The 22,632-nt window shown below is 39.2% G+C and overlaps 1 protein-coding gene across 1 annotated transcript; it reads right to left on the bottom strand.

Moving 5' to 3' along the window:
• Positions 1 to 188: 188 nt before the first annotated feature.
• Positions 189 to 21,643, bottom strand: loxhd1b (lipoxygenase homology PLAT domains 1b). The gene is made up of 43 exons (XM_054611020.1): positions 20,959 to 21,643; positions 19,732 to 19,846; positions 19,556 to 19,567; positions 19,218 to 19,298; positions 18,835 to 19,019; positions 18,453 to 18,551; positions 18,165 to 18,313; positions 17,166 to 17,289; positions 16,687 to 16,796; positions 16,218 to 16,358; positions 15,998 to 16,133; positions 15,296 to 15,456; positions 15,125 to 15,211; positions 14,603 to 14,738; positions 14,345 to 14,499; positions 13,817 to 13,977; positions 13,650 to 13,726; positions 13,367 to 13,563; positions 12,968 to 13,160; positions 12,499 to 12,659; positions 12,059 to 12,371; positions 11,551 to 11,702; positions 10,328 to 10,461; positions 10,017 to 10,162; positions 9,730 to 9,834; positions 9,494 to 9,622; positions 9,243 to 9,407; positions 7,877 to 8,058; positions 7,683 to 7,799; positions 7,363 to 7,525; positions 5,918 to 6,072; positions 5,623 to 5,832; positions 5,373 to 5,499; positions 4,719 to 4,927; positions 4,296 to 4,481; positions 4,056 to 4,183; positions 3,564 to 3,681; positions 2,820 to 2,997; positions 2,380 to 2,565; positions 1,696 to 1,866; positions 1,469 to 1,601; positions 1,042 to 1,197; positions 189 to 966 (listed from the first exon to the last, which is right to left on the bottom strand). Exons 1-43 carry the CDS (start codon positions 21,641 to 21,643, stop codon positions 486 to 488), a joined length of 7,209 nt encoding a protein of 2,402 aa, XP_054466995.1. The 3' UTR covers positions 189 to 485.
• Between the last annotated feature and the right edge of the window lie 989 nt (positions 21,644 to 22,632).

The following is a 22,632-nucleotide window of genomic DNA, read 5'->3' as shown; positions in this document are numbered from 1 at the left end:
GAAATGCAAATTATACGCTCAAGATAATTCAGAAACCGTATCCTTACACATTTTGGTCATGACACACAATTCTTTAAAAAACAAACTTAAGGGAATCCTTATCAAAAAATTTAATTAAAAAAATGATTATTAATTCAGTTGCCAATTTATGAGATTGTACAGCTTTAAAAATATGTTGTCTCTGGGCTATAACTTGACTTTGTGAACATTATTGTGATTATTTTGCTTAACGTGTTCCAAAACAAAGCCATTACATATTGGACAATCATAAACATCTACATTTTATTATTAAATAAATCCTAAAGAGGCTGACCAAAGAGGGGCAACTGTAACAGTTGGCACAAAATATAAAAAGACTGCAATGGTGTTTCCTTTAAAAGTTGACATAAAAGTACATTCTGGTCTGTTCATTTAATATCTTTCCTCACAGAACAAAACTTCTACAAAGGAATGCTCACCCACTATTTGCGTCATGCATCCTCCTCCTAATATTTGGGGTAAAGAACTCGCTGAATCTGCCCGTCGGCTTTACCAATATCCAGCCACTTTGCGCACTGGAAGATGGTTGTCACTGAGTTGGCTGTGTTGGTCACCTCCACACACTCTAAATACCACCCACAGTTGGAGCCGCTGCTGTCGTTCTCCACTTTGACCCTCAGCAGCTCCCCGAGGTCCAGCATTTCTAGAACAAAGCGGTCCGTTCGCCCTCGCTCGAAAAGGTTACGGAACTTCTGCCGCAGATGACGCCTGCCCGAGTCACCGTTGACGCCATAGATACTGATGAAAACGTTGGAGTCCGTGCCAGCTCCTTTCACATCCCCCGTGATGACGATGATCTCATACTTGACAGGGACCAGTTTGCGGACTTTGCTCGCGAAGCTCTCGATGGACTTGAAGCACTCAAATGTCAGGAATTGGTCCTTTTTGGCTGCTAGGGGGATTTGTGCATCACAGTGGAAGAAATACCTAGACAGAAGGGAAGGTTTAAGTCCCTCGCCTTGACATTTTAACATAATGCAGGATGTGTGAGGTTCAACTTACTTGTTTCCCAGCTCCCGTTCTGTCACCACCACCTCCATGACATGCCAGAAGGCTTCCTTCTTCACCTTCTTTCCATCTTTTGTTATGTGGCCGATGCAGATCCCAGCGATCTCCCCCAGGTGCTTTGACGAGAACTCAAACGTGTCGGTGGCACCGCTGTGAAAGGGCACACAAATGTTACGACCAGTTTGTGCGGGGTTTAATTCTGAGCATTGAACGGTTAAATTCAGAGGTCTGTCAGAGAGTTTTTCTCTTGTGCGTCTCATGGGATTAGCTCTCCTGAGAGCAGAGGCTTGGAGAACAGAAAGTGAAGCTACAAGATAAAAGAGGGTAGAAAAACAAAACGTGAGAGAGCGGAGATTATGTAAGGCCACATAATAGGGTTTTACCGTGAGCCGAGGCACCTAGACTCCCTTTGAAGACCTACCCTAAGAACTTCTTTTTCTTATTCTCCAGAACAAACTCCTTGGAACGAACTTTCCTTCCTTCCAACACAATCCAGGCGTTTTCTGTGGTGGAGGCATCGTCTGTGTTCGCAGTTGTTGTGGCAATTTCATATTCTGTAGCAAAGCAGAGAGACAAACTCAGCTGCAAGTCGCTCATCTCTGACAATCTTGTAATTATGCCCACAGAGTTATGCCCATTTTTACTAACTGGTTTTGTCACTGAGGTCTATAGAGTCATTGTTGGCACAGGCCAGCTCTCTCATTATCTGCTTGTCGTCTTCATTTTTGGCCAGCCAGCGGTCGCAGGGGAACCTAAATGTCTGATCCATGGCCTCATCTTTCACGTCAATGTAGTCCAGGTGCCAACCAGGAGCAGGGCCTGTTAACAGCACGAGCACAAAGGTTTTATCCGTTAAATACATAAACATTTTTTAAAAGCAATGATGTGTATTCTTCTGTTTAATCTTTTTACAATCCATTTGTTTTGATGGTACAAACAATATATCAAACTGGCTGAGGAACTCCTGAAGGAATAGTTTGACATCGAACCTTAGATGAGAGGATCGACTCCACTATCATGTCTGAAAGTGGTATTGAACTTCTCATCTAAATCTCAGCTAAAAAGCGAACAAGTGAATTTACCAAACAAGAATATTCTTTTTATGTTAAAACCCATTATGCAGAAAGGGTAGTTTCTGACACTTCATCCACATTTTTGGTGGCATGACTTCTAATATTTTTGTATGATAGTTCATTAATAACCATACCATAATCATACTGAGATTATAATAAAAAAAAAACTTTGTGACAAATCATCAAAATCAGGTTAAATATGCTGTCTTAGAGAACAAAGATCCTTCTAGTTGTTGTCTGTTGCTTCTTTCCTCCTCACCTTTGTTATCATGCCACACTCGAACCTTTGACAGTTCGCCCAGGCTCAGTATGTCAGGAAATCTGAACACATCTTTCATTTTACGCTCAAACTTGTTCCTGTTGGTGCTCTCCTTCAGAGGCAGCGTCCCAGTGTCTCCGTACTCCCCAAACACAATCACAAACACATTGGCATCAGTGCCGGCACCTGAAATCACAGACATTTAATGCACAAAACAGATTGTTATATATGCCTTATAATGTTGCATATATACTACTATAACATGGCCAAATACATGTGCAACTATAATACCCTGTGACCTTACATGTTGTAATACTATATATAAGTATTTTGCCTCAAATAGGAGTATTTTTGTTAATGTAAAATGCTTTCAAGGGCCAAAAAACGAATTTTCTTCTCCTTTTGTTCTAGAAATTAAATAAGGAACTTATGAGACCCACCTCCGGCATCACTTGTCTGGACTTGGATGATGTAGGTTGTTGTCTCCACCATCTCCTCCTCATCCACCACAGCTGCCAGCTCACACACCTTTATCCTCTTTGGCCCTTTTGTCTTTGACAGCCAGTTCTCATAGGTAAACAGATACATCTCCTCTGTGTTCAGGTTCCGCATCAGGATCTAAAATATTTTATTCATATATATATACAGTACCAGTCAAAAGTTTGGACACACCCTCTCGTTCAATGGTTTTTCTTTATTTTTATTTTTTCTACATTGTAGATTAATATTGAAGACATCCAAACTATGAAGGAACACATATGGAATTATGTGGTAAACAAACAAATGCTCAACAAACCAGAATATGTTTTATATTTTAGATTCTTCAAAGTAGTTGAATGAGAAGGTGTGTCCAAACTTTTGACTGGTACTGTATATATATAGTGTTAGTGAGTTAAACAAGATATGATTGTACCAAGCATAAAGGTCTGGTAAGCTGGCATTTTTTTAACTCCACACCAACAGATTTTTTGTACCTTCCATCTTGTAATCTTCAGACCAAATTTAAGGTGACTGAAGTCATTATCTCTTGAGGCATTTATAGTCACAAAAGGTTTTATATTAGCCTTTCTCAAGACCTATAAAAATACCTTTATATCTTTCTTTATTACATACTATATTTTGATAGGTGTTAACAATGATGGTGCTACTAGCAGTACTAGCAGTACTGGTAGTATTTACATTACCCTGTCAAGAAACCAGTCAGGTCGACTTCCAGAGCCATCAATCCGAACTCTGATCTTCTTCAGAGGAGCAATGTCATCAATCTCCAAACTGAACGTGTCTTCTTGGTCCCTTTCAAACCTAAATGGAAATAATAGATAAGAAGATTGATACCACTCTCATGTCTGAACACCAACTATCTAGCTACAGCCAGCAGCTAATTAATTTAACACAACAACAACCTACCGGCGCCTCTAAAGCTCTCAGATTAACATGTTTCATCTTGTTTGTTTAATCTGTACAAAAGTCTTGTTTAAACCTTTAATAACTGTTTACACATCCAGCCTTTATGGACCAACATTATCATTCATGTGGAGACGTGTTTCTGTCCACCAGATTAATCTTTGCCCAGTGTTCACTCTTTTAGCTCTGTTTTTGGTCTCTGTCAACTCCTGTGGGAAATATTTATAGCTAAATGCTCCAGTATGTTAAGTTATGTTATGTTGAGGACTAACCTGTCCTCATTTTTGGGCAGAAGCATTTCCTCTGTGCTCCCATTGGCTCCGAACACCGTCAGGAAAATGCTGGTGTCTGTCCCTGCATACTGAGTGTCACCTGTGACGACTGTTACCGAATAAATGACCTAAAATATACAGTAATAGATGATACAGATAAGGAAGGGACTAATTCTGTTTTTATACACCATATTAGCTGGAACTTTTCCAAGGTTTCAAATTTTAGGTGCTATGACTCACTTTGCGGTTAATGTTGATCGTGCTGGAGTCCAGCACATTGAACAGTCTGGCAGTCAGACCATCTCCCCTGTCTTTAGCCAGCCAGCACTTACATGGAAAGCTGTACTTGATACCTTTGGTTGGCACAGCAACCAACAGCTCATCCACCAACCAACAGCTCTCTGGTGTGACACCGTTATGGCCGAGCTGAGGAAGGGACGGAGGGAGGGAAGAGGAGGGAGGGGAGAGGGAGAGAGAGGTAGGACTGGGAATTTATATATCATTTGATTTTGTTTGATGTAGGTACCAGAAGGCACAGCTATAATTAATTATTGCCGAGCTAGAATGGCTTTATTTAAATTTTTAACAACAGTGCATCTGAGGAGGAAGCTGAGAGAAGACAGTTTCACAGATTTAGCAACAGAGACAGTCCTAGATTCTCACTTCCACCCTCTTGATCTCTCCTACGTCAGTTCCATAACACACAAAATGCTCCATGGTGCCAGCTTCGAAGGTTTTCTTTCCCTCAGGGAGGTCGAGCCACAGTCGGTCGGTCTCCATTTCGTTGGGGCCAAGGATGATGACATAGATCCTGGCTGTCGTGCTGGCATCACGCTCCATCGCAGTGGACAAGGTGAAATGATAGGGGATGACTGGTTGGAAGAGAAGCATAGGAATAGTTAAAGTTAAATTAACATTTGACATTTTGGAAAATGTGCTTATTTGGGTTCTTTCCAAGAGTTAGATACCACTCTTATGTCCTGACAGTAAATATAAAGCAGAAGCTGGATATCTTAAAGACTGGACACTGGGGTAAACAGCTGGCCCTGGCTCTGTCCTAGGGTAACAATAAGCACCTCTAAAACTCACTAATAAACACGATATATCTTGTTTGTTCAATCAGTGCAAGCGCACAAGTCTTGTTGTCATTGTGAGATACTCCAGAGGTTTACTACTTGCAGACAATAACAATAGATATGTAATAAAGATTGCTGTCTTTTCTCAATAAGGGATTTGAGAAATTTTGTAAAAGCACACTGTTCTCATTATACTCCAACCTTATCATGAATAACACAAAGAAAAGTTGTCTGGCCTTACTTGGACCCTCTTCCACCACTGCCACCTTTTTCTTCTTTTTCTTCTTGTTGGCATTTCTGTCTAGTCCCAGTTTGGCTTGAAGCATCTTCTTGGAATTTGGATCAATATTTCTTTCACCTTCATACCCCTGAACCAGACCCACAAGAGACAAATAATCTACTCATTTACATTGCATAATTCATTTTACTGCAGGTGCAGATAAAAGGAAATAAAATACAAAGACCTAACCATTACCCCAAGTTTAACAAACCTTGACGAAGAAGGTCCTCTTAATGCGTTTGTCCTCTTTCTTCTTTGACAGCCAGCGCTCACACAGGAACATGTACACCTCTTCTGTTTCACAATCCAGCACCTCGACCTGGTCAAGGTACCAGTCTGCGCCTATCATGGAGTTGTCATGACGAATAAGAATCTTAAACACCTGGCCCAAGTCCACAGCCTCAATTGTGAACTTGTCCACCTAAGAAGTAAAGAGAATGTGACACATTTTGATAACTTTAAACACCACTAGTGATGTGACACGCCTCACACCTTTTCTTACATACCTGTCCTCTCTCAAACTTGTTCTTGGTGTTCTCGGATTTGGCGAGTTTGCGCTCTCCTGTGTCTCCCAGGTCTCCGTAGATGGTGAGAAAAACGTTGGCATCAGTTCCTGCTCCATACATATCACCTGTCCGCACAGACACGTTGTACATGTGAACTGTGATGGTAGAAAAACACAAACATGAATTAAGTTAACATACACAATGTACTTGGCTGGACAAATTATATATAATTGAGAATTATTTCATTTTGACGGAGCGCTTCTTTTTTAACTGCTGTAGCTTTTCCAGTCTTTCCGGTACTCGTCCAGTGCTCCAGGAAACACACCGACCAATGATGGTTGTAAACCGCCTCACATGATGCTTCTTAGCCAATCGAATATGTGTATTCCGATATGCATTGAGAAATTATTAAAATTTACACACACGGGAGAGACGGGTCGAGAGACCGAAAAGTAAGTGAGTCAGAGAAGTTATTTCACATGGCTCGCTCCAAAAAGAGGAAAGTGGACAGTGAGACCAGAGCCTTCAACCAAGAATGGACTGATTCTTGTATGTTCAAAACCAGTATGTCTCATGTTCAGAGACCGCAATGATAATTAAAAGTGGCAATGTGAAGGTCTACTAAGAGACAAAGCACAAATCTTTTGAGCAAACGTACATACATATGATCAGAATCCTAACACATTAATTCACTGCCCAACAATGATGTAAGCGGAGAGGGGAACATGGCTGGAACAAGTGGTTTCAGTAACCACAGATATGGTCCTTGCACACAAATTTCTCTTTTTAGAAGATGAGATAATACCTTGGGAATTTTTGGTTGACATCACTTCGAACCTAAATTAACTGAATTTAAAGCTGCATGGCAAAGAAGATTCAGTTAAGTTAATTTCTAAAATGTAGTACTTTGTTTTAGGTTTAAACTTTTTCAAAAGCTTTCTGATTTGTACTCTATTCTTAAATGCATCACATATTTAACTTGAAATGAGAGAAGAACATTTATTTATTATGTAAGTATGTGTAATGTATCCAGTTAAACTTGAAAACTGACAATACATTGAGTGGAGATATTTTTCAATTGAACATTCTTTATTTGATTTACCAGTCAGTTGCTGACTACATACAGACATTGATACATTTACTAAGCTACTTCAATATACCTCGTTGAATATGAATTGTATAACCCTGTCCTAGAAGGACACTTTAGCATGTTATCCTCATTTTATCTACCAAAGGGGCATCCAAGATGGCACGTTTGCAGCAAAATTTGAATTACTGTTGGATGGTTTAATCTACAACAGTGCATCATACTTTATTAGGTTATTTAATGGTTTATCTTAATCTCTGCAGTAACTAGGGACTAAAGCTGAAATCTACACTTAAGTACAGTACTTCTAGTAAATGTACTTAGTTACATTGTACCATTGAAATCAGGGTAAACCTACTTTCCAAAGCGTCCTCCACCTCATCTTCAGTCCTTTTCAGCTTCCCATCCCTGAGGAGTTTCTCTGTGATGATGTCCGAGGGGACCAGCTCCCTCACCGTCTCCCCATCATCTTCAGACTTGGCCAGCCAGCACTCACATGGGAATATGGTCGTTTCTGAACCCTGCAATTAGAAAATAAATCCCTGAACTGAGCCCAGCTGTATCTGGTGTTAAGGTGTTACATTATTACCTGTTAATAATTTAATGAGGGCACAGACAAGGAAACTCTAAATTATGCAATTATCCAAGCAGATATAATCTCAAGTGGATTTTTATTACCTTTCCTTTCCTGAGCTGTCGCCTGATCTCCACTCTGTCGAGGTGCCATCCTGGGTTGGTGCCCCTGTTGTCGTGTCCTATCCTGATTTTCTCGATAACCTCGCCAACGTCCTCCAGCTGGGAAAGAGAGAACACAGTGTTTAGAGCTGAAGACGCCATCTTCAAGGATGTATAGTCCAAATCCACAAGCTCACCTCCACAATAAACATGTCCTCAGCTCCCCTCTCAAAGTAAAGACGTCTCTCTCTCTTGTTGACACACAGGTGTTTCTGCTGTGTGCACACTCCCTTACGTCCGTACAAGACTATGAACACATCAGCGTCTGTTCCCGCACCAAACACATCGCTGGTGTATATCTTTATCTCGTAGGGCACAACTGAGGGGAAGATGACAGCTTTGTTATACAAGTAAGATGGAGGATGTACATTTACAATTTAACTATACGTTTCAAATGCTTAGACTAAGAGTTATTGGAGCATTTAAGTGCAGTTTTGGCACTGAACAGAGACACTGAAGTCCCCAAAAATATATAATATCTAATGTGAGCAACATAAAAACATGTATCATATTTTGCATACGATATAGGAGCTCTGTAACACTTATAAATAGGACCTTTTCACAGCAACCACTTGACATGTCACTGCAGGGTTAGCACAGGTAGATGTAATGAATAACATGAATTATGGCCCTGTTCTATTAAGGCGGGCCAGGGCTATGGCATTGTGCATGCTGGATCATTGGAATGGCTGTGACATACTAAATGGCATTGGACCAATCAATTACACCTGTGTTTACCCTGCTATAACATGTCAAAATGGCTGCTGTGATGAGGGTATTTTGGCACATTGGTCATTTACATTTTGTAAAACTTTAGACTTTATTTCACTCCACAATAAACTTGGAGAGAAATATTGCACATATATAATTTCTGCTCTACTGTTTAATGTGATGGCTGTAGTTAGTGGTTGCTTTAATAAGGTTTTGTTTGCAACATACATTATAATCGAGTATAATAATATATGAACTAATTGCTATGCAATAAGCAATTAGGGCTTAGAGTAATTTTTGTTAATTGCAAAGTTTATATTTCTGAAGATGTCATAATAATAAAATAATATAAAATAAAATTGTCTTTATACATTTATTTTTTTGTGATTTTTGAATGTATTACAGTTAGTGAGTGTTGAGCGTAACTTTGGTGCAGTATTTGACCTCATATTCAAATATGCAATATTGTTTTTTAAAGGTGAAAATAACACATTATTTACAACTGCAGTGACTGTTTCACGTGTAATTAAAGAAGCTAAGTACTGTTGCAGTGGTGAAGTTTAAAATGCAGGCCTACCACAGTGACATTATGACACTTGTTAAAGGCAGAATCAAAGAGACAGTGATCTGACAAGCACCCTTCTTCAGATAGAGTGCTTTAGATACTTTTTACTGCTAATGCTTCCACACTTTTATCCGAGTAAAACTTTGCATAAAAGGAAGTTTTTACCCTCAGCACATTGCTAATTTCACTAATGGCTTTGAGTACTTCTTCCACAGCTGTTCACTCACATGGCATGTAGAGTTCAGTCTGTAACTCAGCGGGATAAAGATCTCTCACAAGCGCCCCATCATCCTCTCCTTTATCCAACCAGCGGCCACATGGGAAGCGTAGTCTCTGACCCTGAGAGGGGGCGTCAATCTCAACCCAGTCCAGGAACCAACCAGATGAACCCCCTGATTGTGAGAGAACAGTCATATGTTACTCAGTTTCATATCATGTGCTGCTTAATTTTGGTCTGTAGAGCCTTTTCTTTCCCCACCTGAGTTGTCGTGGCCAATTCGCAGCTTTTCCAGGTCGCCCAAATCCACTGCCTCCACGGTGAACTCGTTGATCATCCCCTGTTCAAACTTATTCTTATAGTTCTTACAAGCCTTTAGGTTGATGACCCCTGTGAGTGACATGAAAACGTTTTGGAATTCAGATTGGCATCATTTAGCCGATAACATACAGCATGACGCCACCACAGGCCTCCAGAATGCTGGTGAGTTATTGTACCTGTGTCATCATTTTCTCCAAATAGGATGGCAAAGACGTTGGAATCAGTTCCAGCATACTTCTTATCTCCGGTTTTTATTTTGATAGTATATGTAGTGGACATGGCTGTAAAATCAAATTAAACAATTCAGTACTTGAAACCTTTTAATTTTTCCACTAATACACTAGTCCCTCTTTGCTCTTGTCTACACCTGCTGTTTCACCAGTACTTAGATAAATACTGGAGCAGGCTTCCCTTTTATCTTGTCCTTCTACTAAGACATGAGCCAGTTTTGAAAGTATGTTACATTTCTGCTCGAGCCCCAGAGTTGCGCCTGTTCCCTCCTCGTCCTCATCCTTCCTCATGAAGGCCTCGTCCACAGGAACCAGTTCTCTTGCTATCTGTCCATCGTCCTCATCCACTGCCAGCCAGCGGGTACAAGGGAAATAGTACCTGTAGAAGAAGTACCTCTGATCAGCACTAACAACAAATTATTACCTCACTATCAGTTTTATTGATTACATGAAAATATTACTCTCACTGAAGACTAAGATATTTTCTCTTGGTAACTGAATGACTGAACAAAACCCACGCTAACTGCATGTTGGTTTCACCTACGTCATATCATCCTTTGTGTCCACTATCTCAACACGATCCAGGTACCAAGACGGATAAGAACTAGTATTGTCATGACGGATTCGTAGCTTCTTCAAAGGACCCAGATCAACAGCTGTCACGATGAAAACATCCTCCTGCAAAATTTAGCATACCGGATATACTGTTCTGTTACTGACAATAACATTTTCAAATATGTTGTGGGCATTTTTGCTTTACTAAGGTCATTGTTACATTGGTCGTTATGTTTTAAAATATAGTGAGAGGTGTTTCTATTTTTTTGTCCTCCAATTTAAACACATGAGGTTGGCAGAATATTAGAATGAAAACAGATATACACACTCAAAGTAGCCCCTGTTGCAAGGATTTTAGGGCCTGGTGCTAGAATCGTTACATGGCAATAATAATCCTTTTAACAGAAGCCACTTGGTGTGCGGATCTCTCTGTTTTAATTCTGAAAGATATTCCTATTGTTATGGGGCAGAATGTTATAAACACCTCATTGTTAAAATGTATCAATGAATTAACAAACTATGACAGTGTCAACAAAAAACTAAACATTTGAAGCATCATAATGAAACAATTATAAAAATGATCTTCACTGAATGACAAAAGGCTACTGCGAGCGCAAGGTTTATGTTCCAACAGAGCCAGGTGTAATGTATGGATTAATAATTCACAGGTTTGGATTAGGTAATGAGTAAAAGTAGGACAGGTTCAATGATACAGAGGACTCCTCACGGCTGCTCTCAGTCACAGCTGGCTTGCCTGCAGGAGAGCTTGTAATCCTACCAGAATATACGCCCACCCACACTTTGGTGCAAGGCTCATGTTGCGTCAAAGTGCTTGAGTTTTTGACGAGCTGCTGGTTAATTGTCAGCAGGAAACTGTACAACCCTAATTAAAAATGTTTTTTTGTGTTTGAAATCCAGGCCCAAACAAATATTTCTGCCCTTATCTGACGAAAATCTTTTTATGCTGCTGATTCGTGTATCTAAGTGAATTAAATAATATTTGTAAAAATGTGAGCCAGCCTAATAATAATAATAATATAATAAATAATGTGTTTTGCACGTTTATGAATCATAGTGACATTTTTTCTAAGCATATTTCAGCTTTGCTGTCTGCAATAATGAATTATAAATGATATACTTCATTTTATTCCTTACTTTTACCTGTAGCTGATTTATAAAGTAATGGCTATCTCTTTGTTTAACGCATCATACCTGCCGCCGCTCAAATTTGTTGATGTTGTCAGAGTTCTTCAGATAGCGCTCTCCGGTGTCTCCATTTTCCCCATAAATGTTAATGAAGACGTTGGCATCGGCTCCGGCACCAAGCATGTCACCAGTGAAGACGCACAGTTCATAGGTGTTGACTGTCAGACAATACAGTGGATGAATTACTGACACCTCTTTAACCTGTCGCATATGTGGGCCAGGAAACTGTGTCAAATCTAATCATGCATGTCTACAACATCAACACGGATTGCAAGATTTAAACATGTGTGAAAGAATGCAACAGTGACTTAAATTATATTAGTTTTTCATCCCTGATTCATCTGTGCAGAACTAGCATATCTACCAAGCTGTGTGTGGTATTTCTTTAAACAATTTAGGGGTTAGCAATAAGGTTGGTATTACTGTACAATTCAAATACTAGAAGAAAAAAAAATTGTTGTTCTTTAGCATTTTCCATTGTGCCGTTTACAGGGTTGTTATATTTATTTAATACCTTCCAGCTCCTCTGCATCCTCAGGCAGCAGCTCCACCACCAGCTCGCCGTCCTCCTCTCCCCCAGCCAGCCAGCGCGAACAGGGGAAATGGTAATTCAGGACCACTTCCTGCATCTCCTCTCCTCCCTCCTCATCCGCATCTTCTTTCTTTTTCTTCTTCTTTTTCTTGTCTTCCTTTTTCTTCTCCTTGGGCACCAAGGCCATGATTAGATGTTTGACGTCCACTGTCTCCAGGAACCAGCCAGATCCGATACCTGAGCCATCGTGACCGATGCGGATCTTGAAGACCTTCCCTACATCTTTGGCCTCTATCTGGGGAACAGTTGCAATATTTTAACTCAAAATATAACATCTTGACACCAACTTTTTTTGGGTTTCAGATTGAACTACTGAGATGCATTTTGGAGCCGACGAAAGAGTGATATTTAAGCTCTGATACCTTGAATATTTCTGTGGTGTTTCGTTCGTAGTTGTTGGATCTGCTTTCCAGCGTGATGATCTCTGTCTTCCCCTTGTCCCCGTAGATCTGGGTGAACACTCTGGCGTTGGTACCAGCAAAAGTCACATTTCCAGTCACTAATGTCACCTCATAGTTAATCACTGGAAAGTAAATATAAAAAATTGTCAAAGGAAGTAGTAATCCCAAAATTGGTAAACGAATATAAGAATAACGGCCCAAATGTTGACAATATTCCTTGAGAGGATATGACTGTAGCAGATCAGTTTTTGAAAAAACATCTAGTGTTTTATAATTTTAATAAAATGACTCCTGGATTTCTAAGTCTTGAAGTCTTAAAATACAGGACCAATTACAAGAATTCCACCATGTCAGCATGAATTTGCTGTGTTTGTTTGTGTGTATATGTAGTTTCTTCTAATGGTGGGAGGTTGTGTGAATATTGCCCTACGCTGTTCTATGTCCAGGACCTCGCTTGGATAGATCTCCACCTCTGTCTTGCCATCAGCCTCATCCCTACTTAGCCAGCGATGACTGGGGAACATGTATTGCTTTCCATGGACCGGAACCATAAGCAGAACGCTGTCCAAGAACCATCCGGCTCGCATGCCTTCGTTGGTGTGGCCAATCATCAGACGGTTGATCTAGAACAAGATTAAATGGATGACAATATCTAAATTTGCTAAATAAAGGATTACACGCACTTTGACAGCATATATTGTTAGCATGAGTCACCCTAGGATGGACAGAACACCAAAATATTTGACTGTGTTCTTTTAATCCATTATTTCTAAAGCTCCTCATAGTACTATCAACATCAAATCATATGTTTTTGCCTCCACTGTGTCACCTGTCCAATATCAAAAGTTTCCACTGTGAAGATGTCAACGCGACCCGTCTCAAAGTAGTTCCCCAGGTTGTTGGCAGAGACCAACAGCATCATCGTACTTGTGTCGCCTTTCTCTCCATAGAGCTTGACGAACACGTTGGAGTCGGAGCTGCTCCCAGGGACGCTTCCTGTCTTCACTGCGATGTGATAGTCAACGTCTGACACACACAGGGACACAAACATAAGCATCAAGGGGAGTTTAAGTTTAAATGTTGAAATTACATTCAAGATTCCTCTTACTTACTGTAAAGACGTTGTCCATCTGAGAACGGCACTAATTCTCTGACAATCTGTCCGTCATCCTCGTTGCGGTCCAGCCACCTGAAATGAACAAACTCTCACCTATTACATATATACACACCTGTGGTCGTAACAACGGTTCAGCACATTTTCTAACTAAGACTAATGCACCTGTTGCAAGGGAACTCCACAGCATGGGCCTCAGCCTGTCCCTCCTCTCTTACAATCACTTTATCAAGAAACCAGCCGCAGCCTCCACCTTTGCCATCATGTCCAATCCTCACCCTGCGAATCTGCCCAATGGCTCCTGCCTCCACTATAAACTCATCCAACTGGAGGGACAAAAAAATTTAAAATAATAGCATCACATTCAGCAGTAAATAAAACCATTGTAATTATTCAATATATGTTACCAATGTTTGCGCTATAGTTGTTTAGAGTTTACAGAACAGTATTCACATCAGGAGAGTCTAGTTTATACATATAAAACATTTTAATGAAATATACTGGTTGGGCAGACTCCATCAGGGTTTAATGCCAAATGATTATTGGGGTGAAGTCCATGTTTTTGACTGTGACATTTGTCACACCAGAAACAGAAAGCAATATGCTACAGGTACGGAATTGGAGGACAAAGAAATAAGTTTTCCCTCCTGATATTTCACTAAGCTTTAACAATGAAATTCTGAATGTACCCACGTTTCCTTTCTCAAACTTGTTGACGTTGTTTTTGCAGTTGACCAGCTGTCGATTTCCGGAATCACCCTGGTCTCCAATCAGATTTAGAAAAACAGATGCATCTGTGCCGCTGCCGCCGACCGTCCCCGTGCAAACTGTCACTCTGTATTTGATCACTGCAGAACAGGATAACATAATTCAATCAGGTTTTACGTTCTTCTCGATCTTTGGCAAAGTAGATTTCTGTTGCTCGTGGTGAAGACAGGTGCGTTCACGTACCAGGCAGCGGCTCAGCGACAAAGTCTCCTGTGGCAGTTAGCTCCCTCACAACCTCGTTATCATCTTCATTTGTGTCCAGCCAGCGCTCACAAGGAAACGTATACTTCTCTTTTGTTAATGTCTTCATCAAAGTTGCCTAATTGTAAAAATACAAAGCTTCAATATATGTAAGGGGAAGTCTGAATTATCATTTTGTTAAAGTCTTTAACATTTAACTCTCAAAGATGAACAATCCTTCATTTATAAGAGATGTAAAAAAAATAAAAAAAATTGTATGCACATAAATTATTTCTGCCTTGTGTTTGAATAAAATATATAAAACTCTGATACTCTGTTAATGCTTTTCCGTGTCTGTTATGAACTGAGGATAATACATCTTAGTATCATTGCTTTCATGTTCACTAGCATGCCTACAACTGTGCATATTTAGACATTATATAATTAATACAGAATCATACCAATATTAGTTAGAATGTGAATAAATTACTAACAGCAAATTACTAGCAACGTATTTATTTTCACCTTACTGAGATGCCATCCTGCAAAAGGATTTCTCTTCTCATGCCAGATACGGAGTTTGGTCAATTTTCCAAAATCAGCCAGCTCAACCTATAAGATCACATCAGGATAAAAAGTTTCCTACAAACCCTCATTATCTAATTGCTGAGAATAATGTGCTTGGTATGAACTAACCATAAACCTGTCCACTTGTCCCTGTTCAAAATTGTCTGTTTTGTTGTCCAGTCTGATCTCATCGCTTTTGCCCTTTTCTCCGTACACCTGGAAAGAGATACTTGCATCGCTTCCGGCACCTGGCAGGTCTGATGTCCAGATCCACAAGGACCACGGGTGCTCTGAGGAGAATCAGTTTAATAAGTGTTTCCTTGACAAATTTGGGGCCAGCAGTAACTTTGAGTATACGGAAGTAGTTAGGGCCAAGAGCGTAGCTAGTTTGGCTACTTCTACTCCTCAACATTTCAGTGCAGCCCCTGAAATGTCATCCTTGTTTGTGAAGTGTGAATGAATATAAATATAAGGCAGTAAAGGAAAACCTTTAGGTGGACAGAAAATAATTAATGCAATATAAGCAAACTCTGCTGTATATGTTTGTGGACCAGAAGAAAACAAGTATAGTACATAAAAATTGCGCTGACCATTTACCTTTCTTTAAAAGAGATGTTCATTTTACAAGTATAAAGGAAAAACAACTCATTTAATTTACAAAGTAGCTGAAGGTAGACTGCCCACTGAGTCATTATGCAAATGTATGATACATATGATGGAGCTTTAAATGGAGTTCTGAGTATGTTTGATAAGTGTTTCAGGAAATAAAAGGTGAAATGACAGCATTTACTGCTGCTGCAGACTAGCAATAATGATTGACATTCAACTTACTCTTCTGTCTTTTTTGCCTGAGGGAGACCATCTCATAGAGCTCTCTCTCTATCAGCCCATCTCCTTCCTTCTCATCCAACCATTTACTGCATGGGAAGGTCTGCTCTATCCCTGTGAACGGACAGTACACCACCACCTACGGGAGAGAAATAGATTCAGTTGAGTTATCTCACAGTAAATTGCCACATTTTAGTGTTTGCATGTGTGTGTGCATTTGTACCTTCTCGCAGTACCACCCAGCACTGACTCCTTCATTGTCGTGTCCTGTGGTGACCCTGCTGAGGGGACTGAGGAGCGCAGCAATTTCAACATTGAAGATGTCTGTCCGGCCACGCTCAAACGATCCTCCCTCCAAAAACACCTGGATACAAATACATTGAAGAAAAGATAGGGGAAACAGTGGTTCATCCAATGTGTGATGTACCCAGAAGGGATGTTATCACATTCGTAGGTAGTGGTCAGACCTCAATAGTTTGGGGTAATGCAGTCCTAATATAATACGAAAGCAATGACCATTAAGCACCAAAAGACATTGAAGCAAAACAAATAGTCTGGATTACTACAAGAACAAACATTACAATGTTAAGTCCAAGTTCTTTATCTACAGATTCTTACAAATGAAAACTAACTGCTGCAGCCATTGTTTTTCTTAAATTAAGTACAAATTGTCTGCGTTATCTTCTCATCACCTTGCCACTGTTCTTCAAGCCTTTCGAGCCGTTCATCACAATGTGGATTTTGGAGTTGGTCCCAGCACCTCGGATGTTTCCTGTGACAATCTGGACTTTGTACACAATACCTGGTGGGTAGAGTTACTTGTCAGGCTATCAGAGGATCTGCCAGCGGGTCACTATGGTTCATGGCACCCTAACACCCTACTGAGCAGGAAGCAGGAAGCAGATCAACTAGATCTAAACATTGATATTCACACAGGAAACACGAAAGAGAAATAGCATATGATCTGATCCTTGGGAGCAGTAATGTTATTGTCTTAAATTCCTTCCTTAAAGACCAGACAGGCGGATCATTATTCCAAAATGAGGCAAAAAAATCTGAGGAAATAGTCAAGTGTTGAGTACCTTTTTCATCCTTGCCATGATTGCATTAACTGACATGAAGACAAGTTTATGTAAGGATATTATTCCAGGCTCAGGAACACATTTCTCACCTGTGGGCTGGTTCCCCCCCACCAATATGTCTCTCTGGATCTTCCCATCATCCTCATCGATGGCAAACCAACGACTGATTGGAAATTCATACACTATTTTGTTTCCGATATCATCCACAACTACCTGTAAAGAAAGTAAATCAGAATGTAATAACAGCCAACGTGTGATTGTAGTAGTTGTAGACGTGTTTGTTGTAGATAATATTATGAAATATGAAAAGTTTATAATAATTTTTCTTATTAATGACATAATTTGATTGATGCTTCTGAAATTAAATGTATAATTGTATATCGGCAGCTAATTCATTTATGAACTGTATAAACTAAATACAATTTCTTTGCTCATTTTATTATTACTTTCTATACTGTAAGACTTGCCTGTTAAGAGTGTAAGCAACTTAAATAATTTACAAACATAACATATATATACCATACCATAACTGAAACATGTTTTAGCACCAATGATAATTATTTTGCTAACAGACCATATTTACTCCCAAATCCATGTGAACTTTAACGGCAGCACATGTGCAATACAAATGGGATATGATTCATTACTGTTGACATTACCGCTGATCTTTGGTGTCAGTCTGTGCTGCAGTCACCAACAAATCTACCGACTCATCTGTCTGTTTTCTGTAAGGCAATCCCTTAATGGGTCATGGTCTCTCTTTACACAGAGGGTAGAATGACAACATGTGTGTCCTGTGTGTGTTTGTCTGTTTGACTGAACTCATCTCTCACTTGAGCACAATGTATGTGATCACATATCTTAAGTACCTCTGCAGAGCTGAGCAGAATGTGGTATAGTAAGACACTATGACAGAGTCGTGTTTCAAGATCTTCTGTAAATCACTAAAGTAACACATGATGTAAACAGTGAAAGTGAGTTATTCTTGTTATTATTTATCTGTAGAAGGAATGTATTAATGCATTTTAAATGAATTAACTATTTCTACCTTCCTAAAGAAAAAGTCTTGTAAACAATATCTGTCTTACCTTGTCCACAAACCATCCTGCAGAAGAGCCTTTGTTATTATGGCCAATTGTGATCTTTCTCACTTTGCCCAAGTTTGGTGCATCGATGGTGAACTTGTCTTCTTTGCCCTTTTCAAAGTTATTTTTGTCATTGTCAAGTCGCCTTTCACCTTAAACAACGAAATTATTTGTCAATTCTATGAGATAAATGCCAAACTGGAAAAGAATCAACTGCATTTAAGCTGGAATTCAGTTTGGAAGTAAGTGCATTACCTGAGCACACACGTTACCTGTTGTGCTGTTATTTACCTGTGTCTCCAAACTCCCCAAAGATGTTGATGAAGACATCTGCATCCGTTCCACTGCCTTTTACATCAGCAGTGAAAACACTCACTACATACTTATTATCTGTAAACATAAAAATAAAAGCTTAAAAGAAAAATTTAAAAACAAACTTTATACAAAAAAAAGCTAAATACTACGTCAACCACAAGCAACCACTTTGTGAATTAACATAAAATAATATTGCTGTTTTTTTATTCACACCTTTTGGCTGATTCACTTAATAATCACTGGAGGATTTTGAAATGCTTAAAATAACAAACCTTCCAAAAAAGGGAATTTAGTATGTAATACTCAGGTTTTAAAGTGTAACGCATATATACTTATACTCATATCTGTGTATACATACATTTGGGAATGTCCATGGGGTCCATACTAGCCAGAAGGTCTCTGATATAAAGACAGTCTCCCTCCACCTTACTGAACCAGTTGTTACAAGCAAAGTAGAACCTCAGGTGAGGCCTGATCACATCCGTCACCACCACTCTGTCCAGGAACCAGTTGGGGCTCATGCCCGTGTTGTCATGCTCAATCCTGAAGCAACAGAAGAAGCTAGATTAATAAATCTCATTCTTCTTTTAAACAAATTCAGGGGAAGAAACAAATCTTTCCTGATCTGATCCAAGGCCAGCAGTGTTTAGTCTAGGTCAAGCTGAAAGCTGTCCATATCTAGTATGTGCTATTTTGAAAAACAGACAGTATCATGTATGAAACGTCTTCAGTCTGACATACCTTATCTTTTTCAAAGATCCAACATTGTGAGTTCTAATTCTGAACACATCAGTTCTGGCCCTTTCGAATGCCGTGCGACTCCTGAAATCAAAAGATACTTGAAATGTGACGACCAACATGATTTTTAGCATCTTTTCACTCATCAGACAACAAAAAAATCTAGACAAAAAATAAAATGTTCCACATGCACTAATAATGCAACACAAAGGCGAGGCAAACAAAATCATGCAGCAATCATGCAGTCATGCAAACCAAATGCAACATTAACTTCAAAATCACAGCACACAGTCAGCAGCCATTCTTTCACAACCACCACCACTGAATTAAGAAATACACACCTCTTTTCTGTGCTGTTAGTGGGGGGAAAAAACACAGTATTTACATCAAGTACCATATCAAATATTGGGTCTAAGGCCTCTGGCTAGAGCAGCTTGATAAATCAGATTAAATCTTTTTTGTTTATTTGACAAAAATCTCATTTCACCCCACAGAGTCATATTTGAACAGGACCTACTTGCTTGCCAGGTGGACTTTGGGGGTGATGCCATAGTCTCCGTACAGAGTGATAAACACGTTGGCGTCAGTGCCTGCTCCTCGCTCATCGCCAGTGACGGTCACCACCTCATACACTGGAGGGTTTATAGACATAATACAAATGGAGGTGCGTTTAACAAAAGCCAATGTACAGCATATATTAAGCAAGAGAAAGTGTGTTATAACAGGTGTGCAGCAGGATGCTAAGGTAAATATATAGGGTGATATCCAGTGACCAGCTATAATCTGAGTGTCATGTGTTTGTTGTAATAATACTTCTATTCTTATGAGAATTACATGTTTTAAAACTCCTTAGAAAATATATATTTTTTGTGACATACTTTAAAATTGGCCATTAAATTAAACAGACTCAAATTGAATACCTTAAATTTGACTCTAATTGACCATCAAATTCTATAATGACTATAATGGAGGCTACTTACATACATCTTGCATTAATGGCAAACACCATGACCCTCTGAATAAACCCTCAAACCCTTAAATAAGAGATATTGATAATAGTGTACTTTGTAAAACAAATGCATTCTCTCTTCCATTAAGAACATAAATTAATCATAGAGGGATTTTTAGATAAAACATGTGTTTATAGGTTTATTACAGAAATAACAATAGACAAAAGGTTTAGTTTGAATTGCCATGATTCCACTGTGATGATGGATTTAGGAAAGGCCTGACATTTAAAGGTTAATTTAGGGTTAGTGTAAGGAGTGCATGTTGCCAGTGTGTTTGTGTGTTAGTGAGAGAATAGTAGAGTGTGGCCTTAAAATAAGTTTTTTACATATAAAGAGTGAGAGTCTAAAATAAACTTTAGAAGACTGTGAAACCCCTCATCAGCATGTGAAACCACCACGTGTAAAGATAAGTGACAGGTAGGTGTCATATAGCTGTAGGTTGAAGAAAACATACTGGTGATACACTAGAATAGGTGTTATGTTACTATGAACATCAAACCAAAGCATGGGCCCATTACAGCTGGGGCATATCGTAATCAAGTTAATGCAATCAATGATTCAACTCTACTCTGAGTATTTCCTCGAACAGAACTCACATCAAATTGCCCTTGAATTTATGATGTAACAATAGCTCTCTCTATAGAGAGTATTTAAATTAAATGTATTCTTTTAATTCCACAATCAACCTTTTGTACAGGTTTTTTTACAGGTTTAGATAAAAACTTTTCAATTACCTTTCTTTTTGTGATACTCATCTTCGTAGTTTTCAACTTTTTCTGGCTCATAGTTGGAAAGCTCATTCTCATAGATCTCAACATAATTTTCAACCTTCTTCTTCTTTCCTTTTGTCTTCTTGGTGTCTTCATCACTATCTCCCTTAACTGACCCTTTCTTCTTCTTTTCTTTCTTTTTCTTTTTACCTTCCTCTTCTTCCCCAGCTGCATGCTCTTCATCTATCTCCGAGTTCTTCTTGGCTTTTTTATCCTTTGCCCCCATCTTATCTTTGACCGAGGACTTCCTTGAGCCTTTCTTAGTAGTCTCAATCACATCGGGTAGTTTATCTCCTCTCTTTTTACTCTTGGAGTCATTGTTGTTATCCTCATGATCAGAAATCTGTGAGTCATTGCTTAACTCATCCCCGCTCTCCTCTTTGGCTTTCTTTTTCTTCTTGACCTTTTCTTTATCTTTCCCCTTTTTTCTGATGCTCCTCACATCCGGCCCTGATGTGTCCGAATTGTATCCATCTTCATCGCTGTCTTTAAACTTCTTCTTCCTATTTAATCTTCCAGCGTCCTCTGAATCACGCACTTGCTTACTTTTCTTCTTGGGCTTTGGTTCCTGATCCACTGTGTCCTCGTCATTTACATCTTTGGTTTCCTCCTCTGTGCTCTGTCTTGTTTTTTTCTTTTTTGTGGGCATCTTTAATTTATTTACTACCTTGTAACCGTAACCGATTCCTGCCTGTTCTTGTGAAACTTGATTAAACTGACCCAAGCCTGCAGAGGAGTGACCTCCTGGCAGGACAGCTCATAGCTCACTGAGTGCTGCTTGGCAGTCTGCTGGGGGAAGCCCTTCTCTGCTGGTTGTCCTGACCTACACCTGCAGCAGATGCTCTGACCTCATTAAGAAACAATAATCTGCATGTTGTCACCTGACCAGAGGAGGAAACACTCCCGGGGACTGGAGAGCTGCTAGAATATTCAAAGTAGTATTGCAGTAATCAATCTTTTATACAATTAAGCTGTTTACAGCTATCTCCCTAAAAGTGGGACTTTATTAGATACTTTATGTGTATGGTGATAATAAACTGAATAAAAGGAAAAACATGTCAACACAGCTGGCCCGAGCCTGCAGCTGCACAGAACTCATGTGGATGATGATGACCTCCAAACAAACTTATCATAAATGTAGAAATGTCTTCAGGTTCTTCAACAAAATGTTATCATAATTCACACTTTCATGTTATGTTTTTTGTACTATTTTTTTTTAACTATATCAGGTTTTGTGTGAGGGAAAAAGGTGAATTGAGTGACTTTTGGCCACTGTGTAGACCACTTCAAAATAACCTTGAGGTAAACACAACATTGTTAAAATACTCTGTTACAAGTACAAGTCATGTACTGAAAATGTTACTTTAGTATAAGTACTTAAGAATAATTAGAACAAGTGCATATAAAGTATTAAAAGTTAAAGTCTTCCATGCAGAGAAAATGTCCCGTGACTATTAAACTATTAAACATTATCTCATTATATTATTATTAAAAGCATACGTAAAGAAAGATTTGACTGTTGCAGTTTGTTGAGTTCTTTTCAACTGTTTTGCTTTAATAATGAATATTTTCATTATTAATTAATTTGATGCCATCAGAATAAGTCATAGCCCAAAGTGACACAAAATTAATTTAAAA

This window comes from Anoplopoma fimbria, chromosome 13, assembly GCF_027596085.1.
Source record: "Anoplopoma fimbria isolate UVic2021 breed Golden Eagle Sablefish chromosome 13, Afim_UVic_2022, whole genome shotgun sequence".
Classification (NCBI taxonomy): Eukaryota; Metazoa; Chordata; class Actinopteri; order Perciformes; family Anoplopomatidae; genus Anoplopoma; species Anoplopoma fimbria.
The sequence above is the reverse complement of the archived record's forward strand: the minus strand, read 5'-3'. Positions and strand labels throughout refer to the sequence as shown.

Bases quoted from the DNA above. Each gene is read 5' to 3' on its own strand.
- loxhd1b (XM_054611020.1), bottom strand. From the start codon at position 21,643: ATGCCCACAAAAAAGAAAAAAACAAGACAGAGCACAGAGGAGGAAACC. The intron at 7,526-7,682 runs GTAATAAAAATC...TTCTAATTGCAG, and splicing joins GACAGCTCAGGAAAGGAAAG to GGTTCAGAAACGACCATATT. The intron at 4,184-4,295 runs GTGAGTCATAGC...TGTATATTTTAG, and splicing joins CGATCAACATTAACCGCAAA to GTCATTTATTCGGTAACAGT.